Source organism: Pinus tabuliformis, chromosome 1_1 (genome assembly GCF_031772625.1).
Source record: "Pinus tabuliformis cultivar Carrire ecotype Pingquan chromosome 1_1, CPIR1, whole genome shotgun sequence".
In the NCBI taxonomy this organism is placed as follows: Eukaryota; Viridiplantae; Streptophyta; class Pinopsida; order Pinales; family Pinaceae; genus Pinus; species Pinus tabuliformis.
Window position 1 is genome coordinate 138386791 of NC_142297.1, and position 23873 is coordinate 138410663.

The 23873-nt window shown below is 37.3% G+C and overlaps 1 protein-coding gene across 1 annotated transcript; it reads left to right on the forward strand.

Moving 5' to 3' along the window:
• The first annotated feature begins 14465 nt into the window (after positions 1 to 14465).
• NPH3 (Phototropic-responsive NPH3 family protein) lies at positions 14466 to 20380 on the forward strand. The gene is made up of 4 exons (XM_089390531.1): positions 14466 to 14822; positions 15016 to 15085; positions 15921 to 17195; positions 19626 to 20380. The coding sequence occupies exons 1-4, from the start codon at positions 14710 to 14712 to the stop codon at positions 20187 to 20189; spliced, it is 2022 nt and encodes a 673-aa protein (XP_089246657.1). The 5' UTR covers positions 14466 to 14709; the 3' UTR covers positions 20190 to 20380.
• Positions 20381 to 23873: the final 3493 nt, after the last annotated feature.

Here is a 23873-nt window from a genome sequence, read left to right on the forward strand (position 1 = left end):
AGTAAAACCAAGATAAGCAGAAATAACGACGAAAACACACTCTCTAAGCTAAGCACACTGTCTAAACTAACAAACACACCAGCTAGAAAGAAAAACTAACCTAACTAAAAATCTCCATACCCATCTTTTAAGCATAATACCTCTTTAGGTAAAGTCCATTTCTGGGTTTACCCAAAGAGTCCTCGTCAAATTCTACCAACTCATAGGCCCCTTTTGCTAGCTTTCGCTTGACAATATAAGGCCCATGCCACATAGGAACGAATTTTCCAGCACCTAATTTATCATTAGCTTGATCATATAATAACACTAGGTCTCCTTTCGAAAAATTTCGAGGGGTCACATTTCGATCATATTGAGCTTTCATACGTTTTGCGTGAGTCTCGATTGCCAATGCAGAATCACGTCGATTCTCATCTAATTGAGCTAATTATAATAAACGCTTTTCCTCTTCGGAAGTAGCTGGAAGTAACTCGATGGCCATTTGCAGTGACGGGCTTTCGCATTCAATGGGTACCACAGCTTCCAAACCATAAACTAGTTGGAAAGGAGTGAACCCTGTTGATGTTTTCACTGAGGTTCGGTACGCCCAAAGCGCTGAAAATAACATGTTGTGCCAATTCGACCGATGAATACCAATGATTCGTCGGATCATGATAACTAAAACCTTGTTGATGGACTCAACCAGACCATTTGCTTGTGGATAATAAGGAGTTGAACTATCGTGACGCAAACCAAGCTGGCCTGTAAGTTTTGTCATCATAATGTTTCGAAAATGGTGCCCATGGTCAGTGATTATCACTTGTGGGACACCAAACCTAGCAATTATATGATTGAACATGAAAATTGCAGCTATCTTGCCGTCTGCCTCGAATGTAGGCATCGCCTCGGCCCACTTAGTAAAATAATCTACCGCAAGGATGATATACGCATGCCCCCGGCCGAGTGAGGGTTATATGTAATAAAATCGATACCCCATTTGGCAAAAGGACCAACGACAATTATAGGGTGGAGAGGAGCAGGTGGAGCGCGCATATTTCGATCAAACACTTGACAGTTGTGGCATTTTCGGACCGCAGTAATACAATCTTTAAACAAGGACGGCCAGAAGTAGCCAGCGCGCAATATCTTTTGGGTTGTGGCATACCCAGACATATGACCGCCACACGCTCCAGAGTGACAGTCATTTAGAACCCTTTCAGCCTCTTCGTTAGTTAAGCAACGTTGAAAAATAGAGTCCGCCCCACGGAGATAAAGAGTATCTCCAATAATTTTGTATTGTTGGGACTGGAATCGAATTTTCCGACGTTCCGACTTTGAAGCTTCGGGCCGAAAGGATTGGGTCTGGAGATAGACGATGATATCTCCATACCACGGATCTAAAGTGCTGATTAGAAACAAAGATTCATCCGCAATGGGCTCCTCTGCCACAGTTTCCGTGTCAGCACACGGGAAGTCACACATTAACTCTGCAAAAACTAAAGATTACTTAGACTTAGATTTCTCAAACTCCAAGTCGAACTCCTGCAGGATAACAATCCATTTAGAGTACTTGCCCCCTAGCAATTGTTTGGTCAAAATGTAGATCATAGGGTTGCAATCCGAAATGACTGTAGTTTTACGTAGTAAAATGTAGTGACGAAAACGTTGGACAGCTTGAACGGCTGCCAATGCCAATTTCTCCACATGTGAGTATTTTTGCTCAGTTGGATTTAACGTTCGACTAAGGTAATATATCACATGTTCCGTACCGAATTCATCTTCCTGAACTAAGACCATTCCAATGGTGGAATGGGAGGCAGCGAGATACAAAAAGTAATCCTGGTTGTAGTTGGGAGGATGCAACAACGGTGCATGGGTCAACGCGTGTTTGAGTGCATCAAAAGATTTCTGAGCTATCTCATCCCAAGAGAATTGAGCGTTCTGTTTCAACAACCGTGTAAAACCCTTTGTAACCTCGGCGTAGTTAGGAATGAATCGTTGTAAAAAGTTTGCTTTCCCCTGCAAACTTTGGAGTTAGCGAAGACTCGAAGGAGGAGGCAATTTGATGATAGCTTCTACCTTCGAGGGATCGACGCGAATGCCGGCTTTCGAAACTACAAATCCCAGTAATCAACCCGTTCCTATACAGACGACACATTTGTGTGGGTTCAACCGGATACGATAATGCCTACACCTCATGAAGATTGCTCGTAAATGGACAAGGTGATCAGCTCGATGCAATGAATGAGCAGGAAAATCATCGAGATACGGTTGCACAATGTGTTTGATGTCATGAAACACATAAGACATCGCCCTTTGAAAAGTTTCTCCGGCATTCTTTAGCCCAAAAGGCAATTTGCAATAAGCAAATGTCCCCCATGGACAAATGAAAGTCGTTTTTGGTTGATCGACAGGTAGAATATTGATTTGATTGTATCCGGAAAAACCGTCCATAAAGGAAAATATTTCGTTGCCGGCACAATCATCAATGATTTGATCGATATAGGGTGTTGGGTAGTTGTCCTTTGGACAAGCTCGATTAATGTCCCTATAATCGATGCATATTCTTATTGTTCCCTGTTTTTTGTTAACCGGAACAATATTCGATACCCAATCCATTAACGGGATCGGATAAATGAAACCTGCTTTCAACAGTTTTTGAACTTCTGCTTTAATTGCAGCAGCTTTTCGTGGGTGAATCTGACGCAAATGTTGCCGGACGGGTTTAGCATCCGGGTAAGTCTTGATCTCATGAACAAAAATCGCGGGATCAATTCCTGGCATTTCCTCATAGGACCAGGCAAACACGTCGCGGAATTCTTGAAATAGGGCCTTGTATGTCTGAATTTCGTCATCTGTACACGAGGCACCTATATGAATGTTTTCAATAATTCCAGGCTTAACCGAAATGTCAATGGGAATAGTTCGAGAGATGTTTCCCAAATTCAGCTCTGAATCAGGATGTTTCATGGGATTCTGAGCTTCCTTGACATATTCAGCTGTAAACATTGATGAGAAATCATTTTCAAAACGATCATCCTCAGGTAAAAACGAAGATCTATGATGGAGATCATCCCATAGTAAATCATCTATACACAGGACTTCACGAAGTTGCTCGTCAGATGAAACAACTTTGGGAAGCGCTATTAACTCCGAGGTTGATGTGAAAAGTGATTCCTCACGGACCACATTCATTAGGTCGATTTTGGTTGAACACGGGTCGGTAAAAGACTGCACGGCTTCATAGGCAATTTCATATGGACTCAAAGGCATAAAATTAGCAAATGAGTCTATTTCAGATTCAGAAGGAAAGATCCAAGGATTGTCATAAAAAATAGTGTTTGATGTAATCATATAAATGGTTGCAAACGAAGATGATGCGTTGAGTGGAAGAAAAGGAAAAGTTCCCAGTAAACCGGCATCTTTAACTAATCCTACTCCAACATCCTTATATGGGATAGTCGTTTTACCGACATGCTGAATACTCTTTGAAGAGGTTGGGTCGGATGAAAAGTAAGCCACTGGTCTATTGTTACGATCTTTCCATTATGTGGGAACTTTATTACTCGGAAGACCGATGAAACGACTGCTGTCATAGCATAAGACCAACTTCGACCCAAGAGAAGGTTGTAGTCTAGAGGGGCATCAACCACCTCCACATCTAGACTAACGGTTTTTCCTTCAACCCCTATAGGCAAATCCTGTAGAATGCCAAAAGGATGAAACCCACGGCCATCAAAGGCCTTAAGAATTGTCGGGGATTGATTTAGTGAAGGAGAACCAAGCGATCTCCAACACTGTATTGACATAATACACGTTGAAGCTCCCTCGTCAATTACAGTCCGATGAATAGGCTTGTTTTTTACTATCACTGGGATTTGGAAAGCCATTTGATGAGGCAAACGCGGTGTACTATTTTCTAGATCAAAGATTATTAGGTTCGGGTCTTGAACATCAACAACTCCTATAGCCGACAAAAGTAATTTGCGTTGTGCTGGGCATGATTGCAGCACTTCCAAAGCCGACATTGCTGAGGGTGAAGCAACTAAGTCCTCAACAATGTTATAATTCTGAGCCGCTCTCGCATGTGGATTGAAAGCTGACCTTCGAAGTACACCCTTGGCGGGCGGTTTGATTACTAAGTCTGGGTTAGGCTTCTCGATCTGTAGTGGATCGGAACCGGGAGCTGAGGTTGATGGATTAGAATGAGAAGATTCTGCTTATTTGCCATCAACAGGACTTTTACTACCATCATCTTGCGATCGAGTCGCAATCCTTACATGGGACATCATCAATATGGGTTCTTGATTGGCACTCGAGGAAGAACCTATCATCTTGCTATCTTTTGGAAATGGATCCTTCAAGACAGCAGGAGTTTGGGAACCTTTGACGATTTTCGCAACCTCTGCTCGATGAGGGCAGTCTCTTGTAAAGTGTTCCTCTTCACAAATAAGACATGGATAATGAGGCTTGCGCTTTTCATCATTGGATTCCGCCTTTTCAGTTTTCTCCTTTGGAGTTTTGTCTGCTTTATTCTTCTTCTTTCCTTTCTTCTTTCCACCGGATTTTTATTTAGCCGTAGATGACTCTACAGCGTGAATATCGGCGGAGAGTTCAGCAGAAGAATCTCCTGTCGGGGAATCAGGCAAGGTTATGATAGGAGAAGAATTCTTGGAAGACTTCTTCTTACTTTTAGTGTTAACCGTACCAATCATACCATCAGCGGCATGAGATCCCGAAGGAGCTGCAGTGATTTGATTTGACTTGGGAAGATCTGGGATCTTTTCGTGTAACGTACCTGACTGAGTATAAACTAAGTCAAGGTACTGTGCTTGAGCAATCACTTGCTCCTCAGTAACTACTCCGGCCTTAGCTACGTCTTCAGTAATCTTCGGTAACAATGATTTAACAAACCATTCAGCTAAGATCTGGTCCGAGATAAAAACTTTCACTAACCGCCTTCGACGTCTCCATTCATGAATATGATCGGAAATATAAGTGGACGTCGATTGCTTTAATGAAGTTAGTAACTCCGTGCCATTATCATATCTGACCGGCAACTGAAAATGAGTTAAAAACGAGGTAGCTAACTAGCTAAAATTATAAAAAGAGGCCCGTGGTAACTCAATATACCACTTGGCCGCAAGACCAATGAGAGTGCGTTGGAAAAGACTTAAGAAGATCGAATCATCCGAGATGGAATTAGAGGCACACCAGAGGTGGTAAGTCATCACATGGTTCGACGGGTCCTCTCCAGATTTACCCTCGAACTTGGGAATGTCACTGGGCAACTTATTCGGCATTGGCGGCCAAAACGGAAGATAATTGATTGGATCGTTCGTTAGGTGCGACAAGTCTGGTAAGTCCAAAGTTGCGATAAACGGTAGCTGCCGATTAGGATCCCTAAAACTCTGGGTCATGAGACCAGCCCCAGGAGGAGGATATCCAGGATAACTAGGAATAGGAATCACGTTCGGGATATTGTATCCTCCTAGAAAACCAGGATTAACCGGACCGTACTGGGGTTGTTGTAGTTGTTGATAAGTGTACCCAGGATACGGTTGATACTGGTAAACTGGCTGCTGGACAGCAGGACCGAATTGGTACTGTCCCTGGTACGGTTGATAAGTGAATTGTGGTTGACTTGTGACAACCGTACTTAAACCAGGTTGTCCTACAGGCATCTGAACCGTAGTCTGAATCGTGGATCTAGACGATGGTAAAGATGTCTGAGGAGTAGATACAGGAACAGTAGAAACCGGAGCTGTCGATACTCCAGAAGTAGGTGGGGTAGATGGAACAGATGTTGCGGCAGTTGCAGCAGTCGTTTGAGATGGAGTATGAGGCGAAATATGCCCAGACTGAGAAACTACCGAAGGTACAGAAGTTTGAATATTAGACTAGACTGGTTGCTGGGGTGAACCAGAAACTAAGGGTTGTCCAGTTTCAGATGACAACTGTACATTTGGCTGCAACACCTGTTGAACTTGCGATGGATCCCACACTATGTTCATTCCGAGGTACTGACCCATAACAGGTTGAGAATATTGAGATCCGAAACCGGGTTGAGGGTAGGATTGATAATTGAAAGGTACATTTCTCATACCTTGAACATAAGATTGACCTTGGGGTGGTTGGAAACCTTGATTTGAGTACTGACCTTGGGGTAGATACCCTTGAGGCATGTACTGATACTGGGGTTGACCTTGAGGTATAAATTGATACTGGGGTTGACCTTGGGGTACATATTGAGTCTGGGGTTGACCTTGAGGAACGTAATGTACCGTAGGCACATACTGTCCTTGAGGTTGCTCCCCAGATGCAAATTGTGTACCTTGAGGTTGCCCCCCAGGCGTTAATTGAGGCTGCCCCCCAGGCGGTAACCGGCCACCTTGAGGTTGAGAATTGGGAATAGAACCTGACATCATAAGAATGTCTTCTACGCTCAACGGCTTTGCACCATTGCTTCCAGTGAATATCCTTTGTTCAATGGGTTGAGGAGATTCTCCCGAAAAAGTACCAGAAAGTGACTGATACCCAGAGGGAACAGAAGGACCGCCGTACAAAAAAGATTTAGGCGATTGAGTAAACATGGACGACTGACCTGACATATTTACGGGAGTATAAAAACCCCTAGGTGGATAAGGAGCACGAGGTGGCGAAAAACTTAACCCTGAGTTGTCCAAATAATTAGTTAGAGAAAGATACCAAGTAGTACTTCTAGGTGGGCTGTAAAAAATTGATTCACGCTCCCTTAGATCAATAGTAGATTGATTTTCAGGGATAGGGATGCCTATTTCTTCTTCCGGAGCAAGTTCTTCAATAGCTATCAAACCAGAAGGAATATTTTCGGTGATTACTCTTTCTACCCTAGGTGAATTAGGAGCACTAGAAGTTGGAGAGACAAACCTCGATGTTGGAGTAACAGGTTCAGATATCTCAGGTTCTTCGCCTATATCACTAGTAGATGAAAAGCTACCAGCAAGTTCAGAAACCGAAATAGCTTCAGGATTATAACCTGTTTCTAGAGTTTGGTAATCAGGATGAACAACCAACGAAGACTCTCCTTCTTCAGGTGACCCAACTTTACTGCCACTAGGAGTTACGAGGACTTTCAAACCTTCGTAATGGCCCGGGACTTCTTCAGGAGGTTGGCCCCGAAGTCTACGGGACTTCCTCAACAAATCAGCCACGGTTACAACCTCAGGAGACTGGCCCCGAAGTCTACGGGACTGTCTTGGTAATTCAACCACAGCTAAAAACTTTTAACTACTGCACACGCAAACAAAGTAAAATCTCAAAGCAAACCGCCTAAAGTCTCTAAAGAACCAAACAAATTCGAATCACACGCCTAAAGAATCTAGGGCGTCAAACCACACACAAACAGTAACTTTCCGGACCGAAAACACTAGTTGGTGATGAAATCCAACATCGCAGAATTCAGTACAGAAATGGCGGGTGGAACAGTTACCCCGACAACCTGCTTAATGAATAGACTGGACCAAGTTCCTCCACTTTAACCGTCTCGAGTGAAGTGAACCCCCCAGAAAATCCAAGCGAGTCTAGCCGACGTCTGCTCCAGGTACAGTGGGATCTTCCCTCCACCGTCACCTTAGGAAGAAACCTAAAGATAATAGTCACTAAGGTCACCAACAATGACAAATATACCTGGGGGAACAGTCTACGATCCAATACACACGCAAAGGCAGAGTAACAAGCTCAATCCCCTTGCTGGCTCCTTGACAATAATCCAAGGTTTACCGACAAGTGACCCCAGGCTCCTCGACAATGGTTAATCCGAGGTTTACCATTTGTAGTACGTGCATATCTGGCGTCGTTCCCAATGAAGGAGGATTGATTCCCACACTGGTTCGGACATGATCTCGTGCTTCTCCTTTAAGAGGAGCTTTCCCAGAGCATAAATGTAACAATTGGATTTATCCTACTGCAAGATAAGCTACTTGTTTGTTTTTACTGTCTTGGAGAGTTAATTACTCTCCTACTCCAAGACACTAGCCTGATCTATGTTCGTGTATCAAAGCCCTAGTAAATAAAATGTTACTAAGTTAATTTTACTTTAAGCGTTAATTTTTATGGCTTTTCTTTAGGACAAAAGGTAGCGGAGATGAAACTTATGATGTGTAGACTCGACTCAAATCCACTAAAAAGATGCACCTAGGATGAAAAAACAATCTTTCCTTTTCAATGAATTCCCTAGCTAAGAGAGTTGGAGAATGCAAAATTTATAAAGACAACTTTCTTGGAAATGAAAATCAGAGAAAAAATCTCTTTATCTTTTCCAAAGCACACAACACATGACCACTAATTATTTCACGAAAACTTCCTTTCTCTTTTCAAAGACTTCAAATGCTACTAAAACAAACTTTCCTCAAAAGAGATTTTGTATTTTTCCTATTTCAACAAAGCATGTAAAACTACTTAACAAAAATCAATTTTAAGATCTATGAAAATCTAAGAGAAATTTACCTAAAAGTAAATCTAATGAGGTAAAAGCCTACAAAATATAATTCCAGGTTGTTTTACTCAGTTACAATTCAACCAAGGACTAATTCATGCAGAATCATAAATCAGTCAAAAACAAAAATAAAAAGCTCTTGTTCTTTTTCTTAAGAATGAAATTCACAGCTTAACAAACAAGCCTTCTCGCAATTCCGCAAAGAGACAACACAATGGTAGGTTTCTCAAACAAAGGTGGATTTTACGAATGGTCTAACTCCTAAGAAGACTGAAAAGACCAGGGATATCCAAGGTTTTTACAACTTCTAAAGCCAGAGTCACTACAAGACCAATACAAAAATCAAACCTAGGGCTAGAATTTCTATGAACTTCACTAAAACCCTTGATGCTAATGAAACAAGCTTAGATGAAAACTTTTGACAGGTAACCAGTGGATCCGGGGAGCAATAAATAAGCTATAAACAAGATCTAATAGGTAAAAAGGAAAAAATTGAAATTTTCTAAACTTTTGACAGGGTACGCAGGCAGCCCATTTGCACAGGTGCGTCCCCGCTCTGTGCGCAAAGCAGAAGTGCGTATAGGTACGCACAATGCTTAACTCAGAGGGTGCATACTTCTCTCAAAATCAAGAAAAATAAAAACTAACTCAATCCTAAGCTATTCCACCCAAATTCACAGTCAATCAGTCAAAAACTAGAAAGAAATCAACTTTTCTCAAATCAAAGTATCAATCAAAAGAGAAATCAATCAAATCCATGGATTCCCCAGCAGAGTCACCATTTTGTCATGCGGAAAGAGTCAATTTTGCGGACAAAACCGACCTCCCTAGAAAACAAGGCTTTTCTAGTGACAAACAAAACAATCAAGCACTATATTTCCCTAAATATGCATTAAAAATAAAAGCAACCAGGTGTTTAAGGCTTACCTTTAGTCCAATGCTGTTTGTAGTAGACAAGCCTCTTCGATCCAGATGAGCTCCTTCTCCTTGAAGCCTGCATACACTAACAAGCCAACGATTACATAGCACCTGAATAACTCATATAATAAAACATATTCATCATAAAGACCAAGGAGTTTATGAAACAAATTATATATAACAACTTGTTGAGAAAAATGAACTTAATTGTATTTATTGGAAACAAAAGAAACCTTACAACCAGTGCCTTGGTGTTGTGCAGGTCCCTCCCAGGGTCCAGCAAGAGTTCTCCTTTACTTTGATCAGCTCACCTACTTCCAAATGAAGCTAAGAAAGGAATGGGATCTCTCCTCTCAAGCTCTATAAGGGAGTCCTAATTTCAGCAGCATCTACCCTTAGGAATGTTCAGCTTTCAACCTCCCCTCCCTCTGGCCCAATGCCTGTATTTATAATGCTTTGGAGGAAGTTAAACAGGTCCATCATCAATGGAAGAAGCCCCTCTTTCAAAGGGATAGCTCCCCTCTTCATGGGATAAGTTCCTCTTTCATTGGGATGCATGAACCATCTGGAGGCGCTCAATCCACGTCAAACCATCTTCTAGAATGCTCTAGAATCGACCGCAAGTAAGTTTTTTGAAGTAAAACTTGCGCCTTTTGACTTTTACAGGGGTACGCACCCACCCCTTTATAGACAGAGCGTACAAGTACACAGGTATTATGTACTTGAGGTGCGTGCCCGCAGGTAAGAGTAGGAGAAAGTGCGTAACCATAGTTATATTGATATTTAAAGGCTTTCTCTCCTTTTTGGAGTTTGAAATGAAGAGCAGAGGTATAAGACTTGCCAAGGAGGACAGTATGGTTATTGATGGAGCCATACTAACTGCAAATAGTCATGGTGACAAATTGTAGTGTAACAGGTTGGTAGCCTCATGTATCTCACAGCTACAAAACCAGATATCATGCAAGGAGTGAGTTTTATTTCCAGATTTATGGAGACTCCAAAAGACACACATTGGAGTGTGGGGAAACAAATTCTAAGATACATAGCAGGAACTAGAGATTGTGGCGTAATGTATGCAAGAATAGAAAAGAAAGATTTTACTAGATACACAGATAGTGATTTTGTAGGTAGTTTGGATGATAGGAAGAGCACTTATGGTTTTTTGTTCCACCTTGGTTTAGGTGTAATTACATGGGCATCTAAGAAGCAGCCCATTGTGACACTTTCGTCAGCAGAAGCAGAATATGTAGCAGCAACATAACCAGGATGTCAAGCAATGTGGTTAAGAAGAGTGCTTGATGGACTCAAGCAGAAACAACAAGGATCAACCATAATATATTTTGACAACACCTCAGCGATTGCACTATCCAAGAATAGTTTGTTTCATCAGAAGAGCAAGGATATTGATACTAGATATCACTTTATTAGAGAACTTGTCATCAATGGAGAATTTCACTTGAAGCCTTGTAAATCTAGTCATCAATTGGCTGATATATTTACAAAGTCATTAGCACAATATGTGTTTGAGTTTCATAGAAGAAACTTGGGTGTTGTAAGCCTAGCTGAGACATAGAGCAGCAGGCATGGTTGAGTTGTCAATAGTCATGTTTTAGTTTAGTAGTCATAATTAAGGGGGAATGCTAAAATAAGATAATTACTCCTGCATGAGGAGTTAGCTAAAAATAGAGAGTCAGTGAACTAAGTGATTGCATGATTGAGTGTTTGAGTGTTAAGTCAAGTCGATTTAAGTGATAAACGACTTTGAGTGTGTGATTGCATGTAGTTGCATGTCAAGATATTTTAGGTAGTTAGCTAGTTGGAAAAGGTTTAAATACCCTTCATCGGGTTCATTGTAATCATCATGTTTTGTGTGATCAATAGAAGAGCAGCAGCTCATGTTTTATGTGTGAATTGTTTTCTGTCTCCTCTGCTTTTCCAACCAGTGAGTCCCTGCTTGAAGTCTCTGATCATAATTCTGTATAGGTTATTTCACAAGGAGCATGTTGCAAGAGTTTCGCACATGTCCATAAGTACTCGGTTAGGTTGAACATTCCATTTTAAGTATAAGATCTTTGTACACATATTTGCTAATTGTACATGACTATTATTTTCTTTTGGCGACCATTAATCCCATTTTGAATAACTGAATTGAGTGCATTAATCCTGTTTTGAATAACTGAATTAAGTGTTGGTCATTGTTTGCTCCCAACTGAGTCTTAAATGACCTAATCACGTGTCAATGCTCCTCACCCCCAAGAAATAAAATGATCATGCTTATGCACATTTAGCAGATAAGGAATCAGTACTACTAACCAAGAGAAGGAAAAATGATTATGATCTACACTTCGCGGATTTGTGGAAATAAATACGAGGATCAAACCCACACGTTAACTCCATAGTCACTTATCGATTAAATATAAATACTAAACATAACGATTAAAACTGCTTAATTCCATAGTAACTTATCGATTTTTACATCCATTGAATTGAAAGTATCCGTTGGGCATACGCATTAAAACCTAACTCCCCTATGGCAAAATAATAATCATGACGTGACCCTGTCCCTCCTGACCTGCACCTCCACCTCTTGTCGGCTTGATTTTGGAAACTCAACCCTGATGTCAAAAGACAGGGACTGATGCCCACCACGTTGGCATCGACATGCCTTGTGCTGTGAGACCCACCATGCCTTTTGGTCTTTTTTTGGGTGAATTCCCCATATCCATACGCAGGTTAAGTGGTGGGTACTGTAGATTCCCTTCAGCTTTCACACATTTCAAGGTTTTGGATCTATCTATCTACCACCCTCCTTTATGTTGTCGCTGCACTGGCATGCGTCTAATCATCAGAAACCTTCCTGCACAAAGGTGGAGATAAAGATAGAGACCAAGGATGATTACTATTATGAAAGAGAGATTGGGTGTGGCGGTGAAATTAGTTTTATTAAAGGAAGTTTAGTTGTGATTTCAATTCGGATTAAATTGATTCAAAATTATATTTTGAAGATATTTAAATTTTCCATGGTAACTAAGCAATTTAGTTGTGATTCAGTTTTGTAATGACACGTTGAACACAAACTTGAAGAGATATGTCGATGATCGTGAGGGCATTGCCAGCAATTTAGCTGTAATTCAGTTTTGTAATGACACGTTGAATACAAACTTGAAGAGATATGTCGATGATCGTGAGGGCATTGCCATTGATGATGTGGTGACTTGTCCCTTCTCTTGAAGAGGTGTGTAGATGATCGTGATCAGGGCATTGCCATTCATGCTGTGGTGACTTACTTGTCCCTACTCGGAAAATCTTGAGCTAATGAGTCTAGATTTATATTCGAATAATAGATTAATAATAAATAATAAATCTACACTTAGAAAATGGATGAAGGGAAATTACCATCCATACCTTGTGGAGTTTAAAACCAACACCGAAAAGAAGCCGTTGAATATAGAACTGTAATTACTAGTGAGGATATAATTTGCAAAACAAGAAAGAATTTCGGAAGCTGGAGAATACACACTGCAAAATAAAAATGCATTTTGGAAGGTTTAATAAATGTTTGCATAAGGAAAGTATCTTATTTACCGAATCAAGATAAATGGATTTATGAATTTCCATGGTGAAGTTGTTATGTTGCAGGTTTACGATTTATGGTTAATTGTGAAAGTGTATCATAGCAACAAAGTTTATGAAGACCAGTAAATATTTAATGTAAAGTTGTATTTTGTATTTTTTAAATGTATCAGTTCATTAATTGAAACATATCTAAAGACAAATTATATGGATAAATTCCATTATCAATTTGGTGAGTTCTGCTTGTGTTATTTTAGTTTTAGTTTTTATATTTAAGCAAATTTTCAATATGAATGCAAGATTCTTGAGAAATTTGTTATGATAATTTGAATTAATGGATTTTTTTTTAAATAAAAGCTTTAATACTAATTTGTTGGATCAAATTTGCTATTAAAATAATTTATAAGAGATATACCACTTTAGATTTCCACAATGCTAAGTATTTGTTGATGTGGTGACTTATATGTCATTTCTCAAAACTCACGGTGGTTATGTGATATCATATTAATGGATCCATGCCCTCGAAGTGGATGAAGGGAGGTTCCCATGCTATAGTTAGTTGAGTCTAAAACAATTACTCAAAAGAAGGTGGTGTGGGATGTAATATTAAAATGAGTGGAAAAATAAGGAATGCAAAACCAGAGAGAACCTTGGAGCGTTATGCTAAGATGATTAACATATAGTGAGAAAAGTGGCTATCTATTTGTCAATTTGAGATGGGTGGATTTATGAATTTCCAATTCAGGATGAAGTTATTGTGTTGCATGCTTTCAACTTGCAACCTATAGGTAAAAGAAGGCACTCATGCTGAAGGGTATAGCAAGAGAAAATTTATGAACAAGGAAGTAAAAAAAACTGAAAATAATAATGAAAAATAATGAAAATAAGATATTGTTTAAAGATAATGAAAATGATCACAGCAAAACATTGTCTATATAAAATCATAAATTATTAAAAAGTGTGAACTCACATCTGATGTGAAACTAAATAAAAAATTATCTCCATAAAATCACGAATTATTAAAAAGTGTGAACCAACATTTAATGTGAAACTGTTTTCAATTTTTATATATGAATTCATTATTTTATCAAATTATTGAGAATTTCTCTTTAAATTTTAAATTTCAATGATTAAATAATTAATTTTTAATTAGTTTAACCAATTTTATGTAACTCTCTAAATATTAAATTTTAACGATTTAGCCTTTAAATATTAATTTGTAATTATCTAAATCAATTTTAGAACGCAGATACCTGAAATTGAAAGGGCTTTTTATAAGGATCCAAATTAATGTTTTTATAAGAAGCGTTTAACACTGAATCGTTCGATCATAATTTGAACCAGAATTTCACTAAAATCTAACACCGACAACGGTGGGGTTTTACAGTGGAATTTGCGAAGGTCTATTACGTCAGTCACATACATTTGCAGAAAGAGGAGTGGACTTCTACCTCATCATGTCAGAATAATCCAACAAAGCCATGTGACTTTCATCATCCACCCAATATCAATGCCAGAGTAGTATTTGCTGCTACAAATAGGACGGCTGCAGTTGGCATAGAATCTGAGATCAACTCAGCTCTGGTGGCCGTGAAGTCTGAAATAATATTTATCATTTACGACATTGAGATTTGAATGGGTGGAAGCAAATACAGCATGGATCTCTGCCAATGGTTTTACCTTGGACTGGACTGAGTGTTAGAAGATACAGGCATAAATACAATTGCTATACAATTCGGATTCTATAGTTGTACTTGATCAATATGTGTGATTCTGATAGCGAATTCCATGAAGGAAAGGGCCACTATAATAATGTCGCGAATCCAATAAAGCACGGGATGAAAGCCGAAGGATTTGAACGCAGAGGCCAATCCTGGTATTCACTTCCACTTCTTCCTCTGCCAGTAGATGTAATCGTGGTTTAATAAGATTAGTTTAGGGTCTGCAGTTATTTTTCGTTGCTTTCGGTTTCTTTAAATTTATTCATGGACACCAGTTCTGCAATTAAAATTTAGTGGCTTTACATAAGGATCGTGTCAAAATGGTTATTATTTGTTGTGACGTCATAGGTATGCAGCCACGGATTTTCCTAACGACCTCGTTGTGGAGATCGAAGATGTGAGCTTTCATATCCACAAGGTAAGGTAGAGCATATCCTATTATGTATTGAGCAATGAAATATAAAGAGAATATTAAAAATATCATTATCTTCAAATTTAAGCCTAGGTAGGGGCCATAAAGAATCAGATAAGGAACTTAAATGTTATAAAGGCTAGTCAGTCTTAATTTTGAAAACTAGATTTTTTTTACTTGTGTGAGAAGAAAATGAATATGGTTAAGATAACAACTAAGTTTTATAATTAAATAACAAAATGTCATGGGATGAAAATGTCTATTACTTTTAGAGTATTGGGAAAGTTGGACGGAAAAACACATTCTCTTGAATTGCTAGTCTCTTACTCACATGTATTTATCCTTCTTGTCTTCTTACTCACATGTATTTATCCTTCTTGTCTTCTACTTGAGTTTCTTGCTTCTCTGTGAGTATAGAAATAAATTATGAAAAATTCTTAATCTTTTCAAAATCCAATATATCATATTGATCTGGATGTTAGTCAATCTTAATTATCATCATAAATATACGGATTTGCTATCCATTTTCTTGAACAGCTAGAAATTTTAAGAATCTGATCATTTCTCCAAAAAAAAAATTACAATAAAAATACTTAAATCCTGTTTTATGACGGAAATAGATTCAATACCCTCTGAACAAAAACTAAGACACACCCAAAAACTTAAAAACTGGAAACCTAATTTCTGCTCTTTTTTTTTTTTTTTTTTAACTGGAAACCTAATTTCTGCTCTCTTCTGTTTTTTTTTTAATCGTACGGGATTTTCTATTGTTTTCCTATGACGCCTCTTTAAACTACGTTCTGATTTTGTGATGTATTGCTTGCTTGCCATGCTTATGTAGTTTCCGCTGCTTTCAAGATGCGGGCGACTGAACAGGATGCTACATGATTACCATACTGATACAGACAAAGATCATATAAGACTTTATGACATTCCCGGCGGCGCAGAATCATTTGAATTGGCCGCTAAATTCTGCTATGGAGAGGCAGTCGATTTGAATTCATCCAACATTTCCGGGTTAAGGTGCACAGCGGAATATCTTGAAATGACCGAAGACCTAGAAGAGGGGAATCTCATATTTAAAACAGAGGCGTTTCTAAGCTACGTGGTGTTGTCGTCATGGCGAGATTCAATCATGGTTTTGAAAAGCTGCGAACAGCTTTCTCCTTGGGCTGAAAATCTTCAGATCGTTAGGAGATGCAGCGAATCTATAGCTTGGAAGGCATGCTCTAATAAAAAAAACGACATAAGAAGGTCATATACCATGTCCAGGTCCCCCAAGAAGCCGAATCAAAGCCCTCATTGGAATTACAGCCCCGGAAACCAGCAGGCTCCCCCAGACTGCTGGTTGGAAGATGTCTCAATTCTACGAATTGATCACTTCGTCAAAGTTATAACAGCGATCAAAGTGAAAGGTATGAGGTTCGAACTCATCGGGGCATGTATAATGCATTATGCTTCCAAGTGCTTGCCCCAAATCTGTGGAGAATCATCGTGTACTGAAGTTACTAGTAATGATAGTTGGAAGAGTGGCAGTTTGCATATAGTTGTGGCTGAAGGAAGAGACGATCTCGCTACTGCGCGTTTAAGATCAGAACAAAGGCTAATTGTGGAAAGCTTAATAAGCATTCTTCCGCAGCAAAAGGACGCAGTTCCTTGCAGTTTTCTCCTACGTCTGTTAAGAATGGCGAGTATGCTGAAAGTGGCCCCGGCTCTGGTGACAGAGCTAGAGAAAAGAGTGGGGATGCAGCTGGAACAGGCCGTATTGAACGACTTGCTTATACCTTGCTACAGTACTAAAAGCACCGAGACGCTTTACGACGTGGACCTGGTGCAGAGGATATTGGAGCACTTCTTGATGCAACAACAAACTCAGGAGCCGCCTAGTCCTTGTCGCAGTGCCGGACATGGTGCGTCTGCTGGGGAAAAACTACATGCCGCAGCAGCTGTAAGCGCAATAACAAAAGTAGCTAGGCTTGTGGACAGTTATATAACGGAGATTGCTCGGGACAGGAATCTTTCGATGAGCAAATTTCAAGTTCTGGCCGAAGCGTTGCCGGAGAGTGCTCGAACTTGTGACGATGGCCTATACAGAGCGATTGATTCCTATCTCAAGGTAATTATATCAATAGGATATGAAATGCTAGGAATGGAGTACTAAAGTCGCTATTTCTTTTTGCAACGTAGTTTTACCACTTTTAATTTCTACACTACATAGTTAATAAAGTTAAAAAAAAAAAAATACATTTTAATAATAAGTTTTAAAAGTTAATAAATAATTTATTTTAGTGGGATATTTGTATCTTAATTATTCATTTAGAGTGGATTTTACCATGTTTATGTTTATATATGTAAGTTAATTATAAATGTAATCTATTATCAATATGTTTTTATAATAAAATAATGTGGTAAAATCTTAATGGGTTATTGTTATAAGAAGAAGATAGTCCATTTTAGTGTTTAGATAAAATCGTATTATAATAACTACTTTAGGTTTAAGCTGATTCCCTGATCTAAATGAGTTATATTATTTGGGGTTTTGAAAAGATTGTATTACACTAATTTGTTTATGTTTAACTCTATTTTCAGAAATAATAAAATAAAGTTGCAAAATCTTAATGGGGTTATTCTTATAAGAATTAAATAGTCTATTATAGTGTTTAGAAAAGATCATATTATATTAACCATTTTATGTTTAAGTTGATTTCCTTATTTAAATGGGTTATATTATTTGTGGTTTTGAAAAGCTTGTCTTGTAATAATCATTTTATGTTTGGTTCATTTAACACACATTTAGATAAGGGAATATAAATGTATGATATATATTTATATTGATTCCCTATTATAAAAGTATTATATTATGTAAATTTAGATAAAGCAATTAAATTGATTCCTCTATGTAAATGGATTATATTACACAAATTATATAAGCCATTTAGACTCGGAAATCAACTTAAACTGAACATGGTTATTATAATACGATGTTTTCTAAACCCTATAATGGATAATATAACCCATTTAGATCATAAAATGAACTCTAACATAAATTGGTTATTATAATACCAACTTTTCTAAATCCTATAATAAACTATTTAAATAAAGAAAACCTAAAATTACATATATTTTATTATCAATTTTTTTTTTTTTTTTTATATAATTGTTTTAATATTTTGGTTTTTATTTTTTCTAATATTATTATTTTTTATATAAATAATTATAAAAATAATTTCACATTAATACAATAATTTCACTTTTTATTTTTATGGGAAAAAATTATTTTATTTAATTTCTTAATTTTAAATTATATTATTATTTTTTTAATTTTATACCTATATGATAATGAAAAAATATATTTAATTATTTACGTAATACTAACTATTTATAAAATCTCAAAACTTTATATTTCAACTTTTATATATATATATATATATATATATATATATATATCAAACATATATAAATAAAAAAAATAAAATAAAACTATATCAAATCAAAAAATGTAAAACTATGTCAAATCAATGAGTATTGTTTAGCTATTTTTCCCTTTCTTCTATTGATAACTATACCAAATCAATGAATATTCTTGAACAACTTCTTCTCTTTCTTAAATCTATTTAAAAAATAATTTCCAATTTTTATTTTTATAGAAAATCTCTATTTTATTTGATTTCTTACTTTTAAATTTTATTTACCATTTTTTAATTAGATATATAAAAAGAAAATAATATAATTAAATTATAATTTATTTAATACAAATTATTTATAAAATCTCAAGACTTTATATTTTAACTTTTATATATATATATATAAATCAAAAAATACTAAATTCTATCATATCAATGAATATTGTTGAGTTATTTTTCCATTTCTTTGTATCGCTAACCATACTAAATCAATAAATATTCTTAAACTATTTCTTCCAATTTTTCCCATTCATAACCATGCCAAATCAATGAATATTCTTGAGCAACTTCTTGTCTTCCTCAAATACCTTTAAAAAATAAAATTACTTACTTTACTTTAAAGAAAAGTTACCTTACTTTATCACTATGCAATGTAAAAATTATATCTTAAAATCCTATAAATTAACTATGATTTAAAACCACTTAAAATTAGTTTAAAAAATCACCCTTTAACTATTTTATTAAAATTATATTAATAATATACAATAACCCTTAATAACTTATATTTATTAAAATTATATTAATAATATACCATAATAAAATACACTATTAAAATATTTAAGCTTCATTATTATATTGGGCAGGTCTTATTAACATAACTAGTTAAGGATAGAACTAGAGACAACCCATGATAAAGGGCTATTCATGATAAAAGACTAATTGTTCCTTGTACTAGAGAAAAGAACATGCTAAAATGTCGAATAAGTTTAACACTGGTGTGACCAAACCCTGTTCGATCCGGGGATGCCCTAGATGGCCTTTCAATTATATTGAAACCAGGAAAATATGTGTAGCTTCATCTTTCTTTTTATGTATTAAAACCAGATTTTTGTGAGTTAACATCCTTTGCCGGATTGGTACAGGCCCATCCTGTGTTATCAGAACACGAACGGAAAAGGCTATGTAAAGTAATGAATTGCCAGAAGTTATCAATTGACGCTTGCATACACGCTGCTCATAACGAGCGTCTTCCTCTGAGGACTGTCGTACAGGTTCTCTTCTCCCAGCAAGCAAAGATGGCAAACACAATTGCCAGCAATAACGTGCCCATCAAAATGGATGATGATCATAATCGAATGGATTTCCAATCTGAGCAGACCCATAGACTCAGCCGCGTGTTAGAAAATGCGGCGCACCCCTTTCAGGAAGGGTGGTCTTCAACCAAGAAAGACATAAAAACCATCATGTTTGACATGGAGAGCCTCAAGTCCAAGGTTGTGCAGCTTCAGAGTGAGGTGGATACCCTTAATCAACAGTGGGGTAAGTTTCCGAAGCCAAAGTGGAGCGGCTCAGCATGGTCGACAGGTTGGAAGAAGTTGAGTAAACTCAAATATTCTTCTGTTTTCCATACTCACACACAAGACATGGGATGCCCTCCTGAACAAGTAGTGCGTAAGACAAGACACTGGCGCAATTCCATTTCATGAAACTAATCGTAGCGTCCCTGCCCATATGGATGCAATCTGCAGTCTATAACATATCATGTATTTCTAAGTCAAAATTTGTGAGTTTGATGCAAATCTATTTAGTATGTTTTGTATAATAAGTATCAGATGGCTGGTCTTGAGGCTTTGAAGGTCATTATTTTAAAGAATTTTACCTCTCTGCATTATATTTATTTGGGGTTTAAATTCTTTGCATAATAGATATCTATTTATTCGGGGTTTAAATTCTCTGCATAATAGATACCAAAGGTTTACAGGTCGATGGACTGCTGGGTTTTACCTGAACGGAGTCTCACCTAATTTTTATGGACTATTTGTTATCACATAGAAAAGAGGAAGCTCTTTGGAACAAGGAGCAATGCCAAACCATTCACAAAATCATTTTACAACCATCGATAGGAAAATTTCACTATATGAGGGGAGTGTCTCATCTATGCTGATATCACTCGGAACCATCCAATTCTTGCACTTGAAATCAGCATTGGGAAATAAAGAAGCTAAAAGTAAAAATTTGTTACCTAATTCAATAGCCATTCTTATCATGATGTTTACATTGGCACCTCAAATATATTTAATGTTATGTAGATAGGTGTAAATATCTTCCGAGTTTCGTTTGAGTAAACCCAAGATTATAGATTTTTAAATATACGGGACAAAACTATAGTTTAATATAATTATCAAAAATATTAATTTAAATAATTAAATTAATTTTATGTGATAAATTGATAATTAATATATAATTTAACTTAATTATAAAAATTATTAAGCTAAATAATTAAATTAAAAAGCAGAAAATAAAATATTAATTATAGATAAATAAACAAAAGAGTAATTTGAGAGACTGTATGTTTACACAGTTATTCATATTGGGAAAACTTTTTAGATAAAACTATGTAGAGGATTTTATATTGTGTCAAAAAGTTTCGGGTGGACTCTCCACCCATAATCATGCACTAAGAATTTGAGTGATCCCATCATCAAGCACTGAGAATTTGAATGATCATAACGTTGGAAAACTTGGAGCTTATGGTCATTGCCACATGCTTGGATTTCCCTTCAAAGGGCTTCTCTAACAATTGTTTTTTATGACAAAACAAAATGGATGAAAAGTATTTGAATTCCTTAGATGATCCCTACAATTGGATAAGTATATGGTCTTCTCTACATAAAACCTTCAGTCTTCCCCTCTCCTCATCATACATAAAGGTTCAATGACCATCGTACAGTTTGAAGCATACTTCGATGGAAGATGTTAAAATATCTTTGTATATGACAACTTAGTCATTGATTGATTATAACAAAGACGATAGGATAGATAAGGATTTCGAGATTAGGCTAGCACCCCTTACCTTTTTAGTTGGATTCTAATATTTCCCCTCTCCCTCGTCATCTTTAGCCTTTCCATCATCCATTCCCCTTTGGATGTAATGATCCCATACTATGATGCATGTTAGTTCTCTAAAACCAAGCCAACTAATATGCAAATTTTAACTAAGAAAAGAATGAAAATTTGAACTTTAACTTTTAACCTACAAATATGTTGAGTTTTCTAACTAGCATGACTAGAAAACAAAAGGAAGAGATAAATACAAGCACACCAATAATTTACCGAGGAAACCACAATCCGGGGAAAACTTGCAATCTTGGTGTTTATATTATTTAGATCAACAAATATTCAAAAGATGATTACAAAAGAGAGGTAAAAGCTTCCCATCTCCTTTGTAAACTCTTTGTGCACTAGTCGGTGCCATTCTCACATATTCAACCTCACTTTTGTGCCACTACATTAACTCGTGCGTCCTTCTGCATTGATTTCGACCATTGAACATGTGAATTTCTAGAAGTGATTTGAGTTGAATCCACCTTCTTTGGTCCTCTAATTGACTCATCTAAAACCCTAGTGCTGATGGGAACCCTCCTCTCTTTCATTAAGATGAAGACCAAGATTTCTAGCGCATAATAACTAAGTTTTGTGCCTTTTAACTCTCTTAGAATTGGACTTGGGCCCACCACTACCAAAAATGTGTGAGAATAGGTCTCCTTAGGCAGCTGAGATCAATCTAATTTTTTACTATTAGATAAATTAAATTTTCCTAAGTAGAAAAAAATTGGAAAAGGTGAATTGCACCTTAGCCCCTATTGTGGGTCCCTCTACTAGATTTAGTGCACTTGCTAAATATGGCAAAACCCTTCGTCCTCTAACTACATTTAACACTCCCTCTTAGAGAGGAAGGTGTTCTGAACAACACCAAGTTTGTACTTGAAATAGAAAAAGCTCCCTCTAGGCAAATCCTTAGTCAACATGTCTATTGTCTGCTCTGTTGTAGGAATATACTAAAGTCTAATCTTGGCCCTATGAACATAATCCTTGATATGACGTTAACAAAAATCAATGTGCTTGGAGTAGTCATGAAACACTGAATTATCATAGAGCTTGATGTAGCTCCAGTAATCAAAGTGAATGACTATAGGCTACAACCTTTGACTGAAGAGCCCAACAAGAAACTTCGTCAACTAGATGACCTCACAAGTTGTAAGGCTAGCATACATATATTCAGCCTTTGCTAACCTAAATGTCACTGATCTCTACTTCCTTTGGAATAAGGAAAAAATCGTTGACCCAACACTGAAGGCACAACCTGAAGTACTCTTTCTGTCCATGCAAACCCTTGCCTAATATACATTTGTTAAGCCTTCCAAATTCACTCCATCAAACTTTCTATACACCAACCTATAATCCATTATGCCCCTGAGGCATATGAGAATATGTCTAGCATCAACCCAATGTATTGTAGTAGGCTCTACGATGAACTGACAATTGGTTTACTGCATAGAAAATTTCAGGTTGTGTCTTCACCAAATACATCAATGACGTGATAAGCTTCCTATAAAGAGTGGAATCCACCCACTCTACTATGCTAGCATCTATTTTCCTCTAGCTTTTCAATAGAGGCATAGCCATGGGCTTGCAATTCTGCATGCAAACCCTCTCGAGAATCTCTAGAGCATAATTTCCCTATCCCAAGAAATTATGTCCATCTCTTTTCCAAACCTCCAACCTAAGGTAATAGTGGATAAGCCCTATATCCTTCATTTCAAACTCTACTACAAGATCCTTCTTACAGTCAATGATGAGTTTCTCGTCCCCTGTATGTATGAGGTCATCTATGTATAACACAAGAATGAGAGGCTTCCCCCAACCATAATGTAGTACAGACTAGGGTCATCTTCTCTCTTGGTGAATCCCAATCCCAGAAGATAGTTGTTAATGCATGAATACCAAGCTTGTGGAACCTGCTTGAGTCCATAAAGAGCCCTTTTGAGCCTACACAAAAGTGTCTCTCTACAATGTGCCTCCAACCCCTCTAGATGCTCTATGTAAATCTCTTCCTCAACAACACCATTGAGGTACACAATCTTCACATCCATCTAGTGGATATTCCACCCCATCTGTTAGGGTCCCACCCTAACCCCCTTATTCATGTAGTAGGATCGAGTCATATTTATAGTTAAGTAAGGAGTCAATAAAGCCCATATTAATAATTGTAAGTGGTTAACCCACAATTAATGACGGGACCGCAGTTAGTTGCAAATGGGCCATGGTATTAGATAGATGGTATTAATAAGAAGCATGGTATTGATCCATGGTATTGCATGTATGAGTCA

Excerpts from the sequence above, each read along its gene's own strand:
- NPH3 (XM_089390531.1), top strand. The coding sequence starts at position 14,710 with ATGTGTGATTCTGATAGCGAATTCCATGAAGGAAAGGGCCACTATAAT. Across the intron at positions 15,086-15,920 it reads TGAGCTTTCATATCCACAAG|TTTCCGCTGCTTTCAAGATG; the intron begins GTAAGGTAGAGC and ends ATGCTTATGTAG. Across the intron at positions 17,196-19,625 it reads CGATTGATTCCTATCTCAAG|GCCCATCCTGTGTTATCAGA; the intron begins GTAATTATATCA and ends GGATTGGTACAG.